This window comes from Cervus canadensis, chromosome 2, assembly GCF_019320065.1.
Source record: "Cervus canadensis isolate Bull #8, Minnesota chromosome 2, ASM1932006v1, whole genome shotgun sequence".
NCBI lineage: Eukaryota > Metazoa > Chordata > Mammalia > Artiodactyla > Cervidae > Cervus > Cervus canadensis.
The window spans coordinates 96,687,200-96,706,240 of NC_057387.1; the positions used below are offsets into that span (position 1 = coordinate 96,687,200).

Consider the following 19,041-nt stretch of genomic DNA (forward strand, 5'->3'; position numbering starts at 1 on the left):
ATTTCGACACTAAGGGGTTACTAGATGTTACATACCCTCGCTTACTGAGCTCAAGGGTCACCTCCTCCAGAAAGTCTTTGACCATCCCCCTTCAGGTATTCCCCCTCTCCATGGCCACTGCACCAAGGTGGACCTCTCAGCCCCTAAACCAAGATGGTCCCTGGGCCACAAGAACCAGACTTGAAACAAAAAGAAAAAAAAAAAAAGAACCAGACTTGACTCATTTCACTGTGGCTATCTCCTGGCAGTGCTGGGCCCAGGAGACACCTGTAGAAGATACCACCTCTAAGGTAATAGATCCACCTCTGAAGTGGACAGCTCCTGATTGGGATCCCAGCTCTGCTACTTGAAAACTTAGGCAAGTTCCTATTAGTTTGCTGGTCAGTAAAACAACCAGCTGAGGTCCAGAAATGAGGTTCTGAACTAACTGTGGTTGAGTTGCCAGAGGAGTCACTATGCCCTTAACCCCAGGGAAGGGGCAGGGCAGAACAGGTCCTGTGATAGCTGATATTTAGGAGTCCAGGTACCTGGGCTTGGTGGGGGGCAAAGGGGAACTTACAGTGGGGTTCATCCTTCTCTGTTCCAGTCTAATGTCCTCCACCCACAAGTCACCTAGAAAACAGAGCCTGGAACATGAATAAGTATCAATGTTTTATTTGGGTGACAAAAACCCGGGGCAATTAGGATGAGAAAAGGGACACAAGGTAAGGAAGAATGGGAGGTAATGCAAGGTGATAGCACACTGAGTCTGCTTCATGACAAGCCTGGAAGAGGCACAGAGCTGTGTACACTGGTACCTGGGAGGTCTCCCCACTGGGAGAAGTGGTCTCCCTACTGGGAGAAATCTTGCACCAGTTCAGGGAAGGGAGGGAAGAAGAGGGAATTTATCTGCCGGAATTTCTCCCAACTCCCAATAGTCAAACACTACGCCTGGAGCATTAACTTTTCTACACTCCAGGGTTGCTAGTGGCTACTTGAGATGTCAGATCCCATGTCCTGTGGGGAGCATTTCATCCAAGTCTGGAAATGATGAGAAGAGACAAACTGGACATGTGGCTAGTGAGTGCCAGAGAGCATCTGATATTGTACATAAGACGTGTTCACACAGTATAATACTGTTTTTCTCATTTATCAGAAGAGGAAACCTGGCACAATGGGCAAAAACCATTCCCAAGGTCACATGGCTAGTAAGTGGTAAATTCAGGATTTGAACATAGCCTGGCTCTGGAAACTGTCAAAGACCAAGATAAGGAACTCGGATTTTGTGTTGCAGGCAAAGGAGAGTCGCTAAAGGGTTTCAAGCTGGGAGTGACATAAGATAAAGAGCTTTTGAATAAAGCTCCCATTTTTTACTGTGCTCCATCTTCTCATGTTGCTGAACTTGGCACAAGTAGGTGGCCCCGGAGATGTGAGGACATCCAACACAGTTTCTGAGGAGCCCTGACTGGGTCCAGAGCTCATATGAGCTTCACCATTGCCTCATAATCTTAGTGTCTTCATCAAAGCCTACACCCACCAAAGAGACTAGCTGGTCAGAGGCACGCAGGATCTGGATGGAGAAGCCAAAATGAGGGGATGAGCAGATTGACCTAAAGACCAGGAGTAGGAGGAGGACCAGCCATACATCCATTGTCAGCCGGTGGGTCTGGAGATCTTGGCATCTGTATATGAGTCCTTTGGTGTTGCCTGAGATGGTCAGATCTCATGAACTGTCGGCCGCACTGGTCACATTTATGTGGTCGATGTTTGGTGTGTATCCGAGTATGTCTTCCAAGTTCATCAGAACGGAAGAAGGACCAGGTACAGGCTTCCCAAGTGCATTTATAGGGTCGTTCACCTGGGGAATGACAAGGGAGAGAAGGGATTGAGAGGAACAGGCTAGCAGGTGGGAAGAAAGGGGTCTGACTTGATGAAGCAGAGCTGTCAATGTTGAGGAATCAGAAGGGAAAATGTAGGAAAGCAGTGAGGAGATGGCATAACTAGCAGTCTCTATCATCCCAGCACAGGCATACCAGACTGTGGGAAAGCACATCAGTGGGGCCAACAGAGCTTGATCCCAAGCTTTAAGGATGACAGGCTAATTCCAAACCATTACAAACCAGGGGTCCCCCACAAATCTAAAGCCCAGAGATTTCTCCACCCACCCCACATGTCTGATACTTCATTTACCTGTGTGTTTGCGTTGGTGACTCACGAGGTGGGAGCGCTTAGTGTAAGCTTTTTCACAGTTCTCATAGTCGCAGCGGTAAGGCCTTAAAACTGGGGATCTCCGTCTGGGAGCTTTTTCCTGGGTCCTGGAGTACTGCTGCTCTGCTCTTTGTTGAGCAGGTATGGGCTGCTTAGGTAGGAAGGGGTCTTCCTGGGAGACCGGCTGGTTCACAAAGGAGCCCTGGGATTCCAAAGCCAGCAATAATGGAGATCCACCTGGGGGCATCCCAAAGTTGTGGGGCTGTCTAGGAGGCAAAATCTGAGCTATAGAAGGGAGCATTGCTTGGGCCTCAGTGGAAGGCACGGTTGGATTTAATAATGGTTTAGGTAGTAAAGGGTCTCTGTTAGAAGCTACCGATGGGAGGCCAGGATATGACATTGTTTGCATTCTGATGTGGGACATCATTGGGATTCCACTGGGAGGTGAGGTTGGTGGCCCACTGAGGGGCATCCTTAGATTCCCACCAAAGGTCATGGCCATCCCTGGAATATTGGGCTCTCCTAAGGGCATCATCTGGGGTTCCTTGAAAATCATCATTCCTGGCTGCGAAGGAGACATTCCTTGAGTGAAAGTCATCTGGGCAGGGGTGAAAGTCAGTTGGGGGCAGTAGCTCACACGGTGGTCAGGCAGCGCCATACTGAACGGTGGCCCCATTTCACTGGCATTCTGCCTGGGTGCCTCAGCAGAAGCCAATGGGATCCTCTGCAGCTCTGTGCACTGAGGGATGTGTTGAATGCCTAATGGACTATGGTTCCAAGAGGTGTGCATTCCACTGCTTCCAGGAGTTGAAGACATGTTCAAGATGGACATTGACTTCTCAGTATCCTTGGAGAAAGAAAGTCAGGGGAGATTCACCATAGCTTAAACCACACTTCCACATGTCCCCATTTCCAGACCCCACCTTAATCCAAGCCCTCATCATCTCTTGTCTGAATTATCCCACCTTCAGGCCAATCTCCAGTTTGGGTTTTCTAAAATGCAAGTCTGGGGGACTTCCCCGGTAGTCCAGTAGTTAAGACTCCTTGCTTACACTGCACGGAGCTTGGGTTCGATCCCTGTTCAGGAAACTAAGATCCCACATGCCACACAGTGTGGCAAATAAATAAATAAAATGCCAGTCTGGCTGACAGAAGCATGGTGGAAGCCTAGAAGTGACTCATGCCACTCTACCTGCTTGGCATGCTTTTAGTTTTATTTCATAAAAAGTATAAAGAGCAAATAAAATACTCCACAATCTGTACTTTCAGCTAAGACTCTTGAGAGAACTCTGAAATTCCAGATTATGCTTAAGTGTGAGGGTGAAAGATCATCCCAAACTAGCAGAACAGGTTCAGAAAACCATAAAGGTAAGAAGAATGGAGGGTTCAGATAGGTCTTGGCTTTGGCAAAACTTAGAAACCATTCACAAATATTTACCTACAGAAGAGGCTCTCAGGAATTCCTTGGTGGTCCAGTGGTTAAGAATCCGCCTGCCAACGCAGGGGACACAGGTTGGATCCCTGGTCCAGGAAGATCCCATATGCTGCAAAGCAAGTAAGCCTGTGCGCCACAACTACGGAGCCCACTCTCCTAAAGCCTGTGTTCCCGCAGAAGTCATTGCAACTACAGAAAGACTGTGCCGCAACAAAGACCCACCACAACCAAAAATAAATTTAAAAATTTTAAGAGCTGCTAATTTAGGAAAAAAAAAAGAGGCTCTCATCTGAGTAGGAATGCAGTGGTTAAGTCTGAGATCAAGCATTGGAGGAAGTAAAGAAAAGGGGAAGACTTTTAAGAGCACTTTTTAAAAGGGTGGGGGATTGTCTTGGAAGTCAAGGGCAATATTCCTTGACTGATATTAAGGGAAAAGAGAAGAGATTGGTGGGTGGTAGAATTTCTTGAAACAGGACAGGATCCATGAATCATATTTTTTTTTAAAGTTGTCAATTACTGTTGCAATAGAGAGCTGAGAAACTTGAAGCTGAGAAACTGGGAACACAACCCCAGTAATCTCTCCAGAAATGACCAGTCCATTCAAATATGAAAACCAAAACATGAGTAAAATACAGTATCCACAGAAGACACTGAAACACCAAAACAGAAATTGAAGATTGTAATTTCTCAAAAGAGAAAATTCACCAGAAAAGCGTTGTTGAAGATCAAGGAAAAATTAACAACATTCAAACACAAATTAAAAAAAAAAAAAAAGGAAAACAAAACTTAAGAAAGCAATTGCAGCTTTTATCAATTACAAGAACACCACAGGGTAGACAGAGGAATTCAAAGAAGTTATGTCCAGACAATAGGCTATGAGTAATAATAGAGGGGAGGGAGGTAAGGAGACAATGATAAGGGAAACCATAGGGGCTTCCATGGTGCTAACAATGTTTCAAAGGTCTTTATTCTGTAATAATCTGTTAAACTGTGTACTTACATTCACAGTTTTGTTTGAGTGCTGTTTATCACAATAAAAAAGTTTTAACATAATACTGTGAGAAATCTGGATTTTCAGCATAAGTGAAATTATAAAAATCAGAAACAAAAATAATGCTATATTGAAATAGGAAATATTTTATACAAGCACAAATCCCTCACGCTCAGATTTTTGCCTTCAATTCCATTCCTTACTAAAAGGAAGAGTCGGGAGAATTTCCTGACTCCAAGTCTGGAGCAAGGAATGAATAAATGAACCTGGTGCTTCTTATTGTGCCAGAAAATAAGGGAACTTCCCAAGATAATTAGGACTGTGTAAAATGGACACAGCCGAAGTGACACCAGGGAAGACAGTAGAGTAGGAAGCACCGGGAATTCATATCTCTGACTGCAGGGTTTGCCTGATGTAATTACTTTGGAACAATGGAGTCTATTAAATGCTTGTGACTTCAAAGGAAGGTGTGAAAAGTAGGCTGCTGTTAATTTCAGTCAATTTCAGCTCTTAGGTAGTTAGAGGCTACCCCCAAACATCCTGGGTCCCATACAAGGAAGCTGTGCACACATTTCTGGAGCAGCCTGCCTCAACTTGTGGGAACCAGACAGAGTGGGCAATGAAAACTTGGTGCTCCAAATAACGGGTAATCTGTGTTCTCATCACTAACTGCTGCTTCTGACCGTGAGGTGCAGAAAGAGGTGGGGAGCCATTGTTACAACACCCACTGCAATCGTCACAAACCTCCTCCTCCAAATGACCGAACCTACAGGGTATTTAAAAGGACTGGCACCGATTTCTCTCTCTCTCTGGCCACGTTGCATGGCTTGCAGGATCTTAGTTCCCAGACCAGATATGGAAACTGTGCCCCCTGAAGTGGAAGCACAGAGTCTTAACCAGTGGACCACCAGGGAAGTCCCTGGCATCTGTTTCTATCTCCCTTCATTTTTCCCTTTTTCACCTTTTGGGAACCATACATTTAAGAACTAGTATACTTAAAAGCTTCCCAGGTGGTTCAGTGGGTAAAGAATCTGCCTGCAATGCAGGAGACACAGGAGAAGAGGGTTCAATCCCTGGGTCAGGAAGATACCCTAGAGGAGGAAATGGCAACCCGCTCCAGTATTCTTGCCTGGAGAATCCCATGGACAGAGGAGCCTGGTCTGCTACAGTCCTTGGGGTTGAAAAAAGTCAGATACAACTGAAGTGACTGAGCGCAAACAAACACATACTCAAAAGCAACCACATACATGGAAAATTTAGAAAGTCACCACACATACCTAAGAAAAGATCCAGACTCAAAAAATATCTGGGAAACCTTAAGCTTACCTCTCAGGCTGATGCTGTCACAGAGACAACATACACCAATTTAAATAAACTATAAACAAAATCAGTAAACCCTGAGGAAGAGGAAGAATTTTATTTCCAGAGTTCCTACATCATAAGATTCAAATGTTGTTTTCAACAACAAAAAAATCATGAGTCATAAAAGGACAGGAATGTTAAGACCCATTCAAAGGGGGAAAAATAAACAGAAATGTCTAAGAAAGACCAGATGGTGAACTTCCTACACAAAGCATTTAAAACAACTGTCTGTCTTAAGGATGCTCAAAGAGCTAAAAGAAGATGTGGACAAAGTCACAAAACTGATGTATGAACAAAATGGTAATTTTGATAAAGAGACAGAACACCTAAAAATAAACTAAAAAGAAATTCTGGAGCTTAAAAATAAAATAAAACTGGCTAGAGGGATTCAAAAGCAGATTTGAGTAGGCAGAAGAATCAGCTAATTTGAAGATAGGACAATTGAAATTGTCAAGTTGAGGAACAAGAAGAAAAAAAGATTGAAAAAAACTGAAATGAGCAGCTAAAGGACCCGTGGGACAACATCAAGCAGATCAACATATGCATTGTGGGGATCCTAAAAGAGAGAGAGAAAGGAGCAGAGAGACTGCTTGAAAAAATAATGGGTGAAAACATCTCAAATGTGATGAAAGACATGCATATAGCCCTCCAAAGAGCTCAGTGAACTTCAAGTAGGATAAAATCAATCAAGGAAATCCTCACTGAGACACATTATAATCAAACTGTTTAAAGACAAAGAGAAACTTGAGAGCAGTAAGAAAGTAACTCATCACATATAAGGGATAGCAGATAAGATTATTAACAGATTTCTCATTAGAAACCTTGGATGCCAAAAGGCAGTGGGTTGATATATTCAAAATGCTGAAAAAACTGTCTAACCAAAAATCTTATAACTGGCAAAACTGTCCTTCGACTATGAAGGAGATATTAAGTTATTCCCAGATAAATGCTGGAAGAGTTTATTAACATTAGAGCATCTTTTGTTCTAATGAGGTGACTCTTGGTGACCTTCTGGATAGGGGCTGGTCACCAGAAAGACCAAGCCATCATTAGAAGCTTGGAATTTTGGGCCGTATCCCTCATTCTCCAGAGACAAGAGAGGGCCTAGAAAATGAATTAATAATTGATGATGTCGACATGATCAAGTCTCCATAAAAATTCCCAAAGTACAGAGCTCAGAGAGCTTCTGGGTTGTTGAACATACGGAGCTGCTAGGAGGGTGGCTGTACCTAAGAGATGGAAGGGAAGCTCTGTGCCACTTTCCCATACCTCACCCTCTACGTAGCTCTTTATCTGGCTGTTCAGTTGTATTCTTTAAGATATCATTTTGTAAAAAATCAGCAATAGTAAATAAACTTTTCCTGGATTCTGTGAGCTGCTCTAGAAAATTATCAGATCTCAGGAGGAAGTCATAGAAACTGGTCCCAATTTACAGACAGTTGGTCAGAAGCCAAAGTGATAACCTAGGCTTGTGACTGGTGTCTGAATCAGGGGGCAAGGACTTCCCTGGCTGTCCTGTGGCTGAGATTCAATGCTTCCAATGCAGAGGGCCTGGGCTCCATCCCCATTGAGGGAACTAGATGCCACATGCTGCAACTAAGAGTTCCCATGCCACAACTCAAGGTCCCACATGCTGCAACTAGAGGATCTTGTATGCCTCAATGAAAAATCCTGCATGCCACAACTAAGACCCAGCACAGCCAAATAAATAAAAATAACAGGGTATTCCTGGTGGCTCAGTGGTAAAACATCCGCCTGCCAATGCACGAGACATGGGATCAACGTCGGCTGAGAAGATCCCACATGCCATGGAGTAACTAAGCCTGTGTACCACAACTATTGAGCCTGTGTTCTAGAGTCCAGGAGCTGCGACTGCTGAGCCCATGTGTCACAACGACTGAAGCCTGAGCTCCGTATAGCCTGTGCTCCACAACAGGAGAGTCCACTGCAATGAGAAGCCTTCAAACTGCAACTAGAGAAAAATGCGCACAGCAACAAAGACCCAGCACAGCCAAAAATAAATAGCATAAATAAATAAAATTATTTTTTAAATTTAAAAATAAATATTAAAGAAAAGAGGAAATAAAGGCTAGGGGACAGTCTGTGGGATTAAGCCCTTAACCTATAGGACTGGGCACTAATTCCAAGCAGTTAGTTTCTTGTTGCAGAAAACCCACATATCTGATGTCGTAAGTGTTGTGAAATGAGAATGAAGGAAAACAGTTTTCTGAGGTACCAATGCATAAAAAATGTTACTAGTTTGTATTTTTGGACTCTTAATACATAAAGATGTAACTTTGTGACATTAATAACTGAATTGGAATGGGGACAGGACTGGATGGAGCTTTTATTTTAATCACATTAAAGTGGTATAAATTCAAATTGGTATGTTATAATTTGGGGATGTCAAATTTAATCCACACAGTGAACACAAAGAAAATAGCTATATGATATATACAAAAGGAAATGAGAAGGGAATTAAAGTTTCACTGCAAAAAAAAAAAAAATCCACTAAACACAAAAGATATAATACAGGAAACAAGGGGCAGGAAAGCTATGCACACTGAAAACAAAGAGTAAAATGACAGAAGTCCCTCTTTATCATTAATTACTTTAAATATAAACAGTTTAAACTCTCCAATCAAGACAGAGGTTGGAAGAATGGATTCAAATAAACATGGTCTAATTATATGTTGTTTACAAGAGACTACTTTAGATCCAGAGACAAAAATAGGCTGAAAGTGAAAAGATGGGAAAAGATATTCCATGGAAATAGTAAACAAAAGAGTTGGCATGGCTATACTAGTGGCTATCAAACATAATAGACTTTAAATCAAAAAAGTTTCAAGAGACAAAGGATATTATATATCAGTATATTAATAAAGGTTCAACATAGCAAAAAGATGCATAATTATAAAGATTTACACCTAATAATAGGTCAAAGTATCTGAAACCAAAACTGACAGAATTGAAAGGACAAATAAACAGTTCTAAGTAACAGTTGGAGATGTCAATATCTCACTCTAAATAATAAATAGAACAACCAGACAGAAGATGAGTAGGGAAACAAGTTGAACAACACATAAATCAACTAGATACAACAAACACATACAGAACACTCTACTCAACAAGATACACATTCTTCTCAAATGCACATGGTACATTCCTCTTCAGAATAATCATATGTCAGGTCACAAATTAAGGCTCAAGAGATTTTAAAAAACAGAAATCAATAATAACAAGAACACTGGAAAATATCCAAATTTATGGAACTAAACAACATACTCTTAAAAAACCAATAGGTCAAAAAAGAAACCACAAGGGAAATTAGAAAATACATAGACAAACAAAAATGAAAATAACACTAAAAAACTTGCAAGGTACAGCAAAAGCAATGCTAAGAGGGAATTTATAACCATAAATGCTTATAATTTAAAAAGATCTCAAACCAACAACCTAGCCTTAAGGAACCAGAAAAAGAACAAATTAACCCAAAGTTAGCAGGAAAGAAATATTAGAGAAATATTACTGAAACCAAAAGTTGGCTTTTGGGAAAGATAACAAAATTCCAAACCTTTAACTAGACTGATCAAGAAAAAGAGAAGACTCAAATTACTGATAGCAGAAATGAGAGTGAAGACATTACTATGAACTATATAGAAATAAAAATTTTAAGAATAGAGTACTATGAACAGTTGCATGCCAACAAATTGGATAATCTAAATGAAATGGATAAAATCATAGAAAAACAATACATACCAACACCAAATCATGAAAAAATAGAAAATCTGAATATGCCCACAACTAGTAAATCAGTAACCAAAAGCTTCCAGAACAAAGAAAGATCCTGAACCTGATGGCTTCACGCTGAATCCTACACTAAACATTCAAAGAAAAATGTCGATGTTTCTCAAATTCTAACAAAAAATTGAAAAGGGGACTTCCCTGGTGGTCCAGTGGCTAAGAATCCACCATACAATGCAGGGGATCTGGTTTAGTCCCTGGTTGGGGAATTAAGATTCTATACTCTGCAGGGCAACTAAGCCTACGTGCTGCAACTACTGAGCCCACGCTCCACAACTAGGGATCCTGCAATGATGCAATGAAGATCCCAAGTGCCACTAAGACCCAATGCAGCTAAATAATTTTTTTAAAACTGAAAAAAAGGGGACTACTTAATCCAATCTATGAGCTAAGCATTGCCCTGATATGAAAGCTAGACAAAGATACTACAAGTTAAAAAAAAACTATAAACCAACATTTTTATGAATATAGGTAGAAAAATCCAAAAAAAAAAAAAAAAGCAAAACCAATTTTTGGCACTAAGGACAGGCCAACAGAAAGGAAGCCAAGAAATAAATCCTTATATATATATATGGTCAAATGATTGTCAAAAGATGACAAGACCATTCAATAGGGGAAAGGACAATCTTTTCAATAAATAGTGCTGGTATAACTGGATATCCACATGCAAAGAAATGAAGTTGGACCTTTACCTAACACCATATACATGGATTTCCCTGGTGGTGGATGCAGTGGACAAGAATCCACCTGCCAAGGATTCGGTTTTGATCCCTGGTCTGGGAAGAGTCCACATGCCTCAGAAACTAAGCCCGTACACCACAACTCCTGAACCCCCAGTCTGGAGCCCACAAGCCACAACTACTGAAGCTGGTATGCTCCAGGGTCCATAAGCCACAACTAATGAGCCCCTAAGCTGCAACTACTGAAGTCAGTAGGCCTGGAGCCTGTGCTCCACCACCAGAGAAGTGATCACAGCTAGAGAGTAGCCCCTGCTCTCCGCAACCAAAGAAAGCCCACATGCAGCAATGAAGACCCCACACAGCCGAAAATACATAAACAAATGATATAATGTAGCAGTGTCTACATGTTGATCTCAGGCAAGGGTTTAAAAAAAAACCCACATACAAAATTAACTCAAAATGGATTAAAAAAATCTAAATATAAGAGCCAAACTATAGAACTCTTGGCGAAAAAACAGAAAAGTTTCATGATATTGGACTGGCAATAATTTCTAAGAGATGATACTGAAGGCACTGATAACAAAAGAGAATATGGACAAAACTGACTTCATCAAAGTTTAAGACTTTTGTGCATCATAAGACACTATCAAAAGAGCCTGAAGGCAATGCATTCGAAAGCAAGGACTGGAATAGATATTTGTTACACACATATTCAGAGCAGCATTATTCACAATAGCCAAAATGTGGAAGCAAGCCAAGTGACCATCAACAGATAAACAAAATATGATCTATATATATACAGTAGAATATCATTCAGGGGAGGGGGGATCGGGATGGGGAACACACGTAAATCCATGGCTGATTCATGTCAATGTATGGCAAAAACCACCACAATATTGTAAAGTAATTAGCCTCCAACGAATAAAAATAAATAAAAAAAAAAAAAAGCCACACATGCAGGGGAAGAAGAGGGTGGGATGAATTGAAGAAGTAGCATTGATATATATATACACTACTGTGTACAGCTAGTGAGAAGCCGCTCCATAAGACAGGGATCCCTGCCTGGCACTCTGTGATGACCTAAAGGGGTGGGATGGGGGGTGGGCCAGAGGGAGGGGTCTCAAGAGGGAGGAGATATATGTATAATTATGACTGATTCTCATTGTTGTTTGACAGACACCAAGACAACATTGTAAAGCAACTATCCTCCAATTAAAAATAAAATAAAAAAATAGAATATCATTCAGTCTTAAAATGGAAGGAAATTCTGACACAGGCTTCAACATTAAGACATTAAGCAAGTGAAATAAGCCAGTCAAAAAAACAATGTATGATTCCATTCATGAGATATTAAGGAAGTCAAATTCAAGGAGACAGAAAGTAGTAATGTGAATGTGTTTAATCCCACTGAACTATATAAACATAACTATGTATAATGATATTTTTATGTTATACAGATTTTACCATAATTTTTTAAATGTTTAAGCAGGTGCACAGAAGGGGTTCCCACTGGCCACATTTGTAACAATTTGAGAATCAAAAAGAACAATTGTTGATTTTAATAGATTAAATCTATGAAAATTCATGAACCAAAAGTGACAATGGGTCAGCTATTATCCCAGCTCTGAACATTGTGAATTGAAGTGAAAAATTAAGCATTTATTCTGTCTGATAGGAAATTATTTCTTCAAATTCACCAAATGATTCCAGTTGTTTAAGAAAAATCCTACTTTACAGAAGAGTACAAACTAATACAGAAGGAATGGTGGAATTGGAAAATAAATTTATAACCTCTAACGGAACTTTTGATTAAGGAAAAATTAGTATTTGTTTAAATGAAAGTGAATGATAAGTGGGGAGGGGGACATTTGGATGGATCCAAGGTAAAATTACAAATTACTTTCTGACAATAAAGCTGAAATATAAGTTCAAATAGATCAATGAGGCTTTTCTCTCCCCTAATTCAAGGGCCACACCTAATGTCACCAAAGGTGGGAGCCAGATGTATCTCCGGATAGTAACTGAGACATCCTTACCCCAAATCAGGAAACCAATTAGCTTTAAGATCTTTAGAGGGAATACAATACATAATAATTTAGATCAAGCTAAATCATAATGATGAAAGTGAAAGAGGAGAGTGAAAAAGCTGGCTTAAAACTCAACATTCAGAAAACTAAGATAATGGCATCTGGTCCCATCACTTCATGGCAAATAGATGGGAAAACAATGGAACAATGACAGACTTTATTTTGGGGGGCTCCAAAATCACTGCAGATGAAAGTGATTGCAGCCATGAAATTAAAAAGACGCTTACTCCTTTTAAGAAAAGTTATGACCAACCTAGATAGCATATTAAAAAGCAGAGACATTACTTTGTCAACAAAGGTCCATCTAGTCAAGGCTACGGTTTTTCCAGAGGTCATGTATGGATGTGAGAGTTGGACTATAAAGAAAGCTGAGCACCGAAGAATTGATCCTTTTGAACTGTGGTGTTGAGAAGACTCTTGAGAGTCCCTTGGACTGCAAGGAGATCCAATATTCAAGGAGTCCTGAATATTCAGGACTAATAATGGAAGGACTGATGTCGAAGCTGAAACTCCAATACTTTGGCCACCTGATTCGAAGAACTGACTCATTTGAAAAGACCCTGATGCTGGGAAAGATTGAAGGTGGGAGGAGAAGGGGATGACAGAGGACGAGATGGTTTGATGGCATCACCGACTCAATGGACATGAATTTGAGTAAACTCTGGGAATTGGTGATGGACAGGGGGGGCCTGGTGTGCTGCAGTCCATGGGGTCGCAAATAGACACGACTGAGTGACTGAACTGAACTGAAATCATACCACAAGAAAGCAATCTGATAAGTCCACAAGGAGGAAAAGTCTACAAGGCAAAAGTTAATATGATGAAAAATGAAAGGTCAGTAAGGAAAAAAGAAAACTCTTCTAATTTCAAAGAGACTTAAAGTGGATTTTAGTTTGGACACACTAACTGCAAAGGACCTTTCAGGAGCAACTAGGGAATTTGAATAAGAATTACATCTAAGTAGACAACAAGTTGCTACTATATAGCACAGGGAACTATATACAATATCCTTCGATAAACCATAATGGAAAAGAATATGAAAAAGAATATATAAGTGTATATGATCGAATCACTTTGCTGTACAGCAGAAATTAACATGACATTGTAGGTCAACTGTATTTCAAAACAATTTTTTAAAAAATTTTGAAAGAATTACATCTAAGATGATATTTAGAAATTATCATTCATTAACTCTGAAGATGTGATAATGTGTTTTGACTATGGAAGAAAAGAAATTGCCATCCTATCTGTTTTATCAAAACTCCATCCATTTTATTCACCACTTACACTCAGTAACTAACATAAAGTAGGCACATAATAGGCGCCAAAGATCTATCTACTAGATGGCTATTTCTGGGGTACACAGCCACTTTTCCCTCCCTTTCCCTTTCCTAATTCTTCACAGGCAAACTTCTTTGGGGATATCTACAACACTTTACCACTATCTCAATTTACTATTCCTCCAAGTTCGGTCTGGCTCCCATTTCTACACAGAAACAGCTTTCATAAAGGTCACTGATGATCTCCATGTTATCAAGTCCAAACACGTGTCAGAGTTCTCCCCTGCTTGACCTTTCACGAGTTTCTGAGACTACTGGCCACTGTTCTCTTTCTTTTTAAAAATTTTTATTGGAGTATAGTTGATTTACAATGTTGATTTACAATTTTCTGCTGTATAGCAAAGCGAATCTGTTACACCTATATATATACATATACCCGGAGAAGGAAATGGCAGTCCAGTATTCTTGCCTGGAGAATCCCAGGGACAGAGGAGCCTGGTGGGCTGCTGTCTCTGGGGTCGCACAGAGTCAGACATGACTGAAGCGGCTTAGCCCTAGCAGCAGCAGACACATACCCACTCTTTTTTAGATTCTTTTCCCATTAAAAGAATAATGGCCATTGTTTCCTTAAATGGTTCCTTCCCCTTGGCCTCTGGAACACAGGGACACACTGGCCAGGTTTTTTTTCTTCCCTTCACCCTGGCCTTCCTCCTCAGTCCCCTTTTGCATTATGCTACTCTCTGGGCAACCTTTCTCATGTTAATACATCCACTTCTGTTTATAGTCAGTTATTCTTAAATCAATAGCTCCAGGGTAGACCTGTTCTGAATCTTCCAGATGCTTAACGCTCAGTCACTTTGGATAGCCCAAAGGCACTTAGTTTTTGGACTAAGTCCAAAACCCAGGATCAGCTTTATCCACTCACCCACCCCCCAACCCACCCCCAGGAGAAAAAAACTATTATTCCTGTTCATTCTCATCCTTCGCTCCCAGAAAATGTAGCCAATCCAAGTTAAATACCAGTTCTTGTGATATCTACCTTCAAAAAGACTCCAAGATCTATTCCATTTTCTCCACTCTCACCTTTCTAGTTCAGCCACCACTTTGATTGGATTATCATGATAGCTTTCTAATTATTGCCTTGAATTCCGCCCATACCCACCAGGACATAAATCACGTGTCATTTATTCAGTTAATACTCTCAGCACTGGGTGCTGGGATTAAAGAGATTCCTGGTAACTTCCAATAGAGACTTTTGAGTACTCAGGGAAGAAGACAAAGTTGTAAAGTCAGCGGGAAGCAGGTAGGGAGGAAAAAATTACTAATTGGCAGGAGTTTGACAGATACTGTAAGTACAATGTTAAGTTTAGCATCATATATTTTACCATTTATTAATCAGTATTTTTTTAAAACAAATTTATTGTGATTGATCATACTTAAACTCTTCAATGGCTTTCCCCTGCTCTTGGAACAACCAACTCAGGCCCAGCAGGACTTAGGTGGTTCCAGAGTCCCTGCTTCCATTCCCCTTGACCACTCTCCCATCACTCTCTTGACCTTGGTCTCTTCCTGCATCTTTACTACCGCCAAGGTTGGAGGCATTCTGTCTCTGGCCTCAGGACCTGCCAACCCTTCACCTAACCATTTCTCTCCGGTCCCAGAATGAATACTCAGCTGTCTTCTCCACATCCTAAATCAGATCAAACACCTCTACGCTATGTTACTGTGGCCCCTATATTTCTTCTTTACAGTTATTTCTACACTTCCAATCATCCAGCTACTTATTAATAAAACGATGGATGAAATATCTGATGGTAAACTCACCATCCTATTCCCAGGGTCTGTCAAAGGCCTGCCAATTAGTAATTTTTTCCTCTCTGTCTGCTTCCGCCAACTTTCTTCGTCTTCTTTCCAGACTCAAAAAAGTCTCTATCAGAAGTTACCTGAAATCTCTTCGCTCCCAGCACCCAACGCTAAGACTACCAACGGAACAAACGACACATGATTAATGTTCTCTTCCTCGCATCCCTTCCCTTCCCAACCTATTCCTCGGACCCCTAATCCTCCAGATTTCTGCTCCCCCAACCTCCATGCCCTCAGCCCCCACGCGGTGTCCTGGGGTGACGCCCTGACTCACCTCTGTGAACTGGTGCGAAGCCACACGCCACTGGTTCAGGCCCTCGGCCCCCTGCTCCATTTGAACCTGGGATGGGTTGCACATTGACACTGCGCTAGGGTCCAGACCCACCGCCGAGCAGAGCTGCGACTCGCGGCGCGACGCAGGTCTGTGCTACCACGCCACAATCAGCGCGCTCAGCTTCTACTTCTCACCGCGCGGGGGGGCGGAGCCAAGGGCCGCACCCAGCGACCCACCCAGCAGCCGCTGCCCCACCCTGCCGCGCTTCGGCCTCGCGCTCATCCTGCCCTAAGGCGGCAGGGTCACTAACGGGGGACCTCAAGACTTTCGTTACTTGTGTCTCAAGCCTTCACCACCCTACCTATCCCACCCGCCTTTCTGAGCATTTTTATTTGGCCTAAGTGAGGGTGGGGACCCCGAGGTTTCAGACTTCGGTCAGGCCATGTGGACTTCATGGACGGACTAGGGAAGGAGGCTGGACAGAACAGCAGGTCGGGGTGTAGGGCGTCTGCAGACAGGAGCGCTTCCAGCACCACCCCACCAGCTCGGGGCTCTTGACGTGAGCTGGATCTCCTCTGCTGTAATACGGCCGATGTCCGATGAGTGTACCAGCTGAAGACTGGGAGCTCTGGGAAACAAAGTCTTTTTTTTTTTTCTATGGTACTTCGGGACTTCCTACTGTGTGTTGGGCGCTATCTTTTGGAACTAGGGATACAATGACAAACCAGACAGAACCAAGCCCTTGTGCTCAGAGAATTTTCATCCTAAATGGGCAGACAGGAAAAGAATATAATAAAATCAGTAGTCAGCATAATTTTAGATGGGGGTGAGCACTGTGGAGAAAACAAAACAGGACAAGTGAGCTATTCTGTTTCACGCACTGGGTTCTCGGGTGAGCGGAGAACCAAGTGCCTGAAAGGAACCAGACATAGGAACATTGGAGGAGGATGGAAGAAGAAGGAGCTTGGTAGGCCAGTTGGGCCAGGGAGGGCCAGGTGACCTCAGTGATGTGAATAAAAGGGGAGGATGGGATGACGGGAGAGCAGAGATGAGCAGGGTCTTGGAGGGAAGTAGTTTGGATTTTATTCTAGGGGTGATGGGAAACCACTGAAGGATTTTTAAGCAAGAAATTGGTATGATCTAAGTTTTTAAAATAATTATTCGACAAAGACCTACTGTATAGCACAAGGAACTATATTTAGTATCTTGTAATAGCCTATCATGGGAAAGAATCTGAATCACTCTGCTGTACACTTGAAACTAACCAACATAGTAAATTAACTATACCTTGATAAAAAGAAAATAATCCTTCCATTCCTTTGAGGCTTATGGACAAGAGAGAAGCAGGGACACCATTTAAAAAGCTAAAGGAGGTCTCCAAGAAAGAGAAGTCACTGTTCAGTGGTCGGGGGGAGGGTGGTGGTGATGGTCATTAAAGAATATTTTAGAATTTTAAAAAGTGGGACTTGGTAGTGGATTTGAATGGTAAAGGACTGGGAGGAGAAGAAGAATTAAAGGTGACCCTTAGATTCCTGGGGAAGCAACCAAGTGCTGACTGCACCATTTGGTAATATTGAAAGATAGGAATTTGAGAAGAGATAGAGGCTGCTGAGACAAGAGTTCCACTTTAGACATGTTTACTTGAAGATGACTTTCCTGGTGACTCAGAGGTAAACAACCCACCTGCCAATGCAGGAGATGCGGGTTTGATCCCTGGGTCGGGAAGATTCCCTAGAGAAGAATATGGCAACTCACTCCAGTATTCTTGGCTGGCAAATCCCATGGACTGAGGAGCCTGGTGGGCTACAGTGCATGGGGCTGCAAAAGAATCAGACATGACTTAGCAACTAAAACAAACAACAAGCAAATTAAACATGTTCAGAGAGAGATCAGGGGTGTAAATGTAAATTTAGGTGTTGTCAGCATAGAGATGGTGGTTTTAAGATCATAAGAATGGATGATATCAACTAGGAAGATAACAGGACAGAACCCAAGTTCCCCCTACATTTAAGAGCAGGTATAACAGTGAGGTCATCCAAAGACACTGGGAAATAACCACCAGATAGAGGAAAAGTCGGGAAATTATATTTCAAGAAGCCAAGAGAGGGAATTCCCTGGCAGTCCGTTGGTTAGGACACTGGGCTTCCATTGTAGGGGGCCCAGATTCCACAAGCCATGTGGTGGGAGAAAAAAAAAATCAAGAGAAACGTGTGTAAAAGAGGAAATGTTAAACTACGTCAAATGTTGCTAAGAACCAGGTAAGAGCCTATGAGATTTGACAAGGTGGAGATCCTTGGTGACTTCAACAATGACTTTGGCAGTTACAGAGGAGATGGAAGCCTGACTCTCTAGGCAGGGGTAAGAAGGGAACAGGTGCTGATAAGGTAGACACACTGTCTGGTAAACAACTTTTTCCAAGGAGTCTGAAACTGACATTCAAGCAGAGGGTTTAATTATAGGAGTGACAATAATAAGGGAAGAATAGACAGGACCCAAAGTACAAATAGACCAGAGAGTTTTGGTGAGAGCAGAGACTTCTCTATTGTCACAGGTGAGGTAAGTCTTAAGAAACAGTGTCTTCACTAAGAAGGGTGTGGCTGGGAGCAGGCCCTTGAGAAGTAGTGCTCCAGTGCTTCCAAAACTAACACCTGTTCAGATATCAGCTCTGGTATCACCTCTGTATGGGCTTTCTCTGACTCCCATTAGATGCCTCTTCCAGTTACCATACACCTAGTGTTTCTTGTAACATGGCACTTAGAAAATATTTGTGGAATGAATCATATTTGACAGAGTCAGTCATTTTTTAACACCTCATTCCTCCATAGGACAAAATTATTTTCATAAATCAAATGTATTAATTTCATGTTAATTTCGTATCACTCTGGCTTTGAGATTTGGGATCTCTGACTTAATCTTCCTGATTCTAACCATTAGCAAGCAGCACTTGAGAGGATTAGCTCTGTGATTTATGAACAATCCATTCATGCCTTTATTTCATCAGTCCTCCTTCCCCCAGGGCAAGGTATGACAGGACAGAGACAACCCACCCTTCAGTCTTTTAATATAGAACGTATTTTT

The 19,041-nt window shown here is 41.8% G+C and overlaps 1 protein-coding gene across 1 annotated transcript; it reads right to left on the minus strand.

The window, feature by feature from the left end:
• Window positions 1–1,589: 1,589 nt before the first annotated feature.
• Window positions 1,590–16,057, minus strand: KLF17 (Kruppel like factor 17). The gene is made up of 3 exons (XM_043447717.1): window positions 15,964–16,057; window positions 2,170–3,034; window positions 1,590–1,837 (listed from the first exon to the last, which is right to left on the minus strand). The coding sequence occupies exons 1-3, from the start codon at window positions 16,045–16,047 to the stop codon at window positions 1,590–1,592; spliced, it is 1,197 nt and encodes a 398-aa protein (XP_043303652.1). The 5' UTR covers window positions 16,048–16,057.
• Window positions 16,058–19,041: the final 2,984 nt, after the last annotated feature.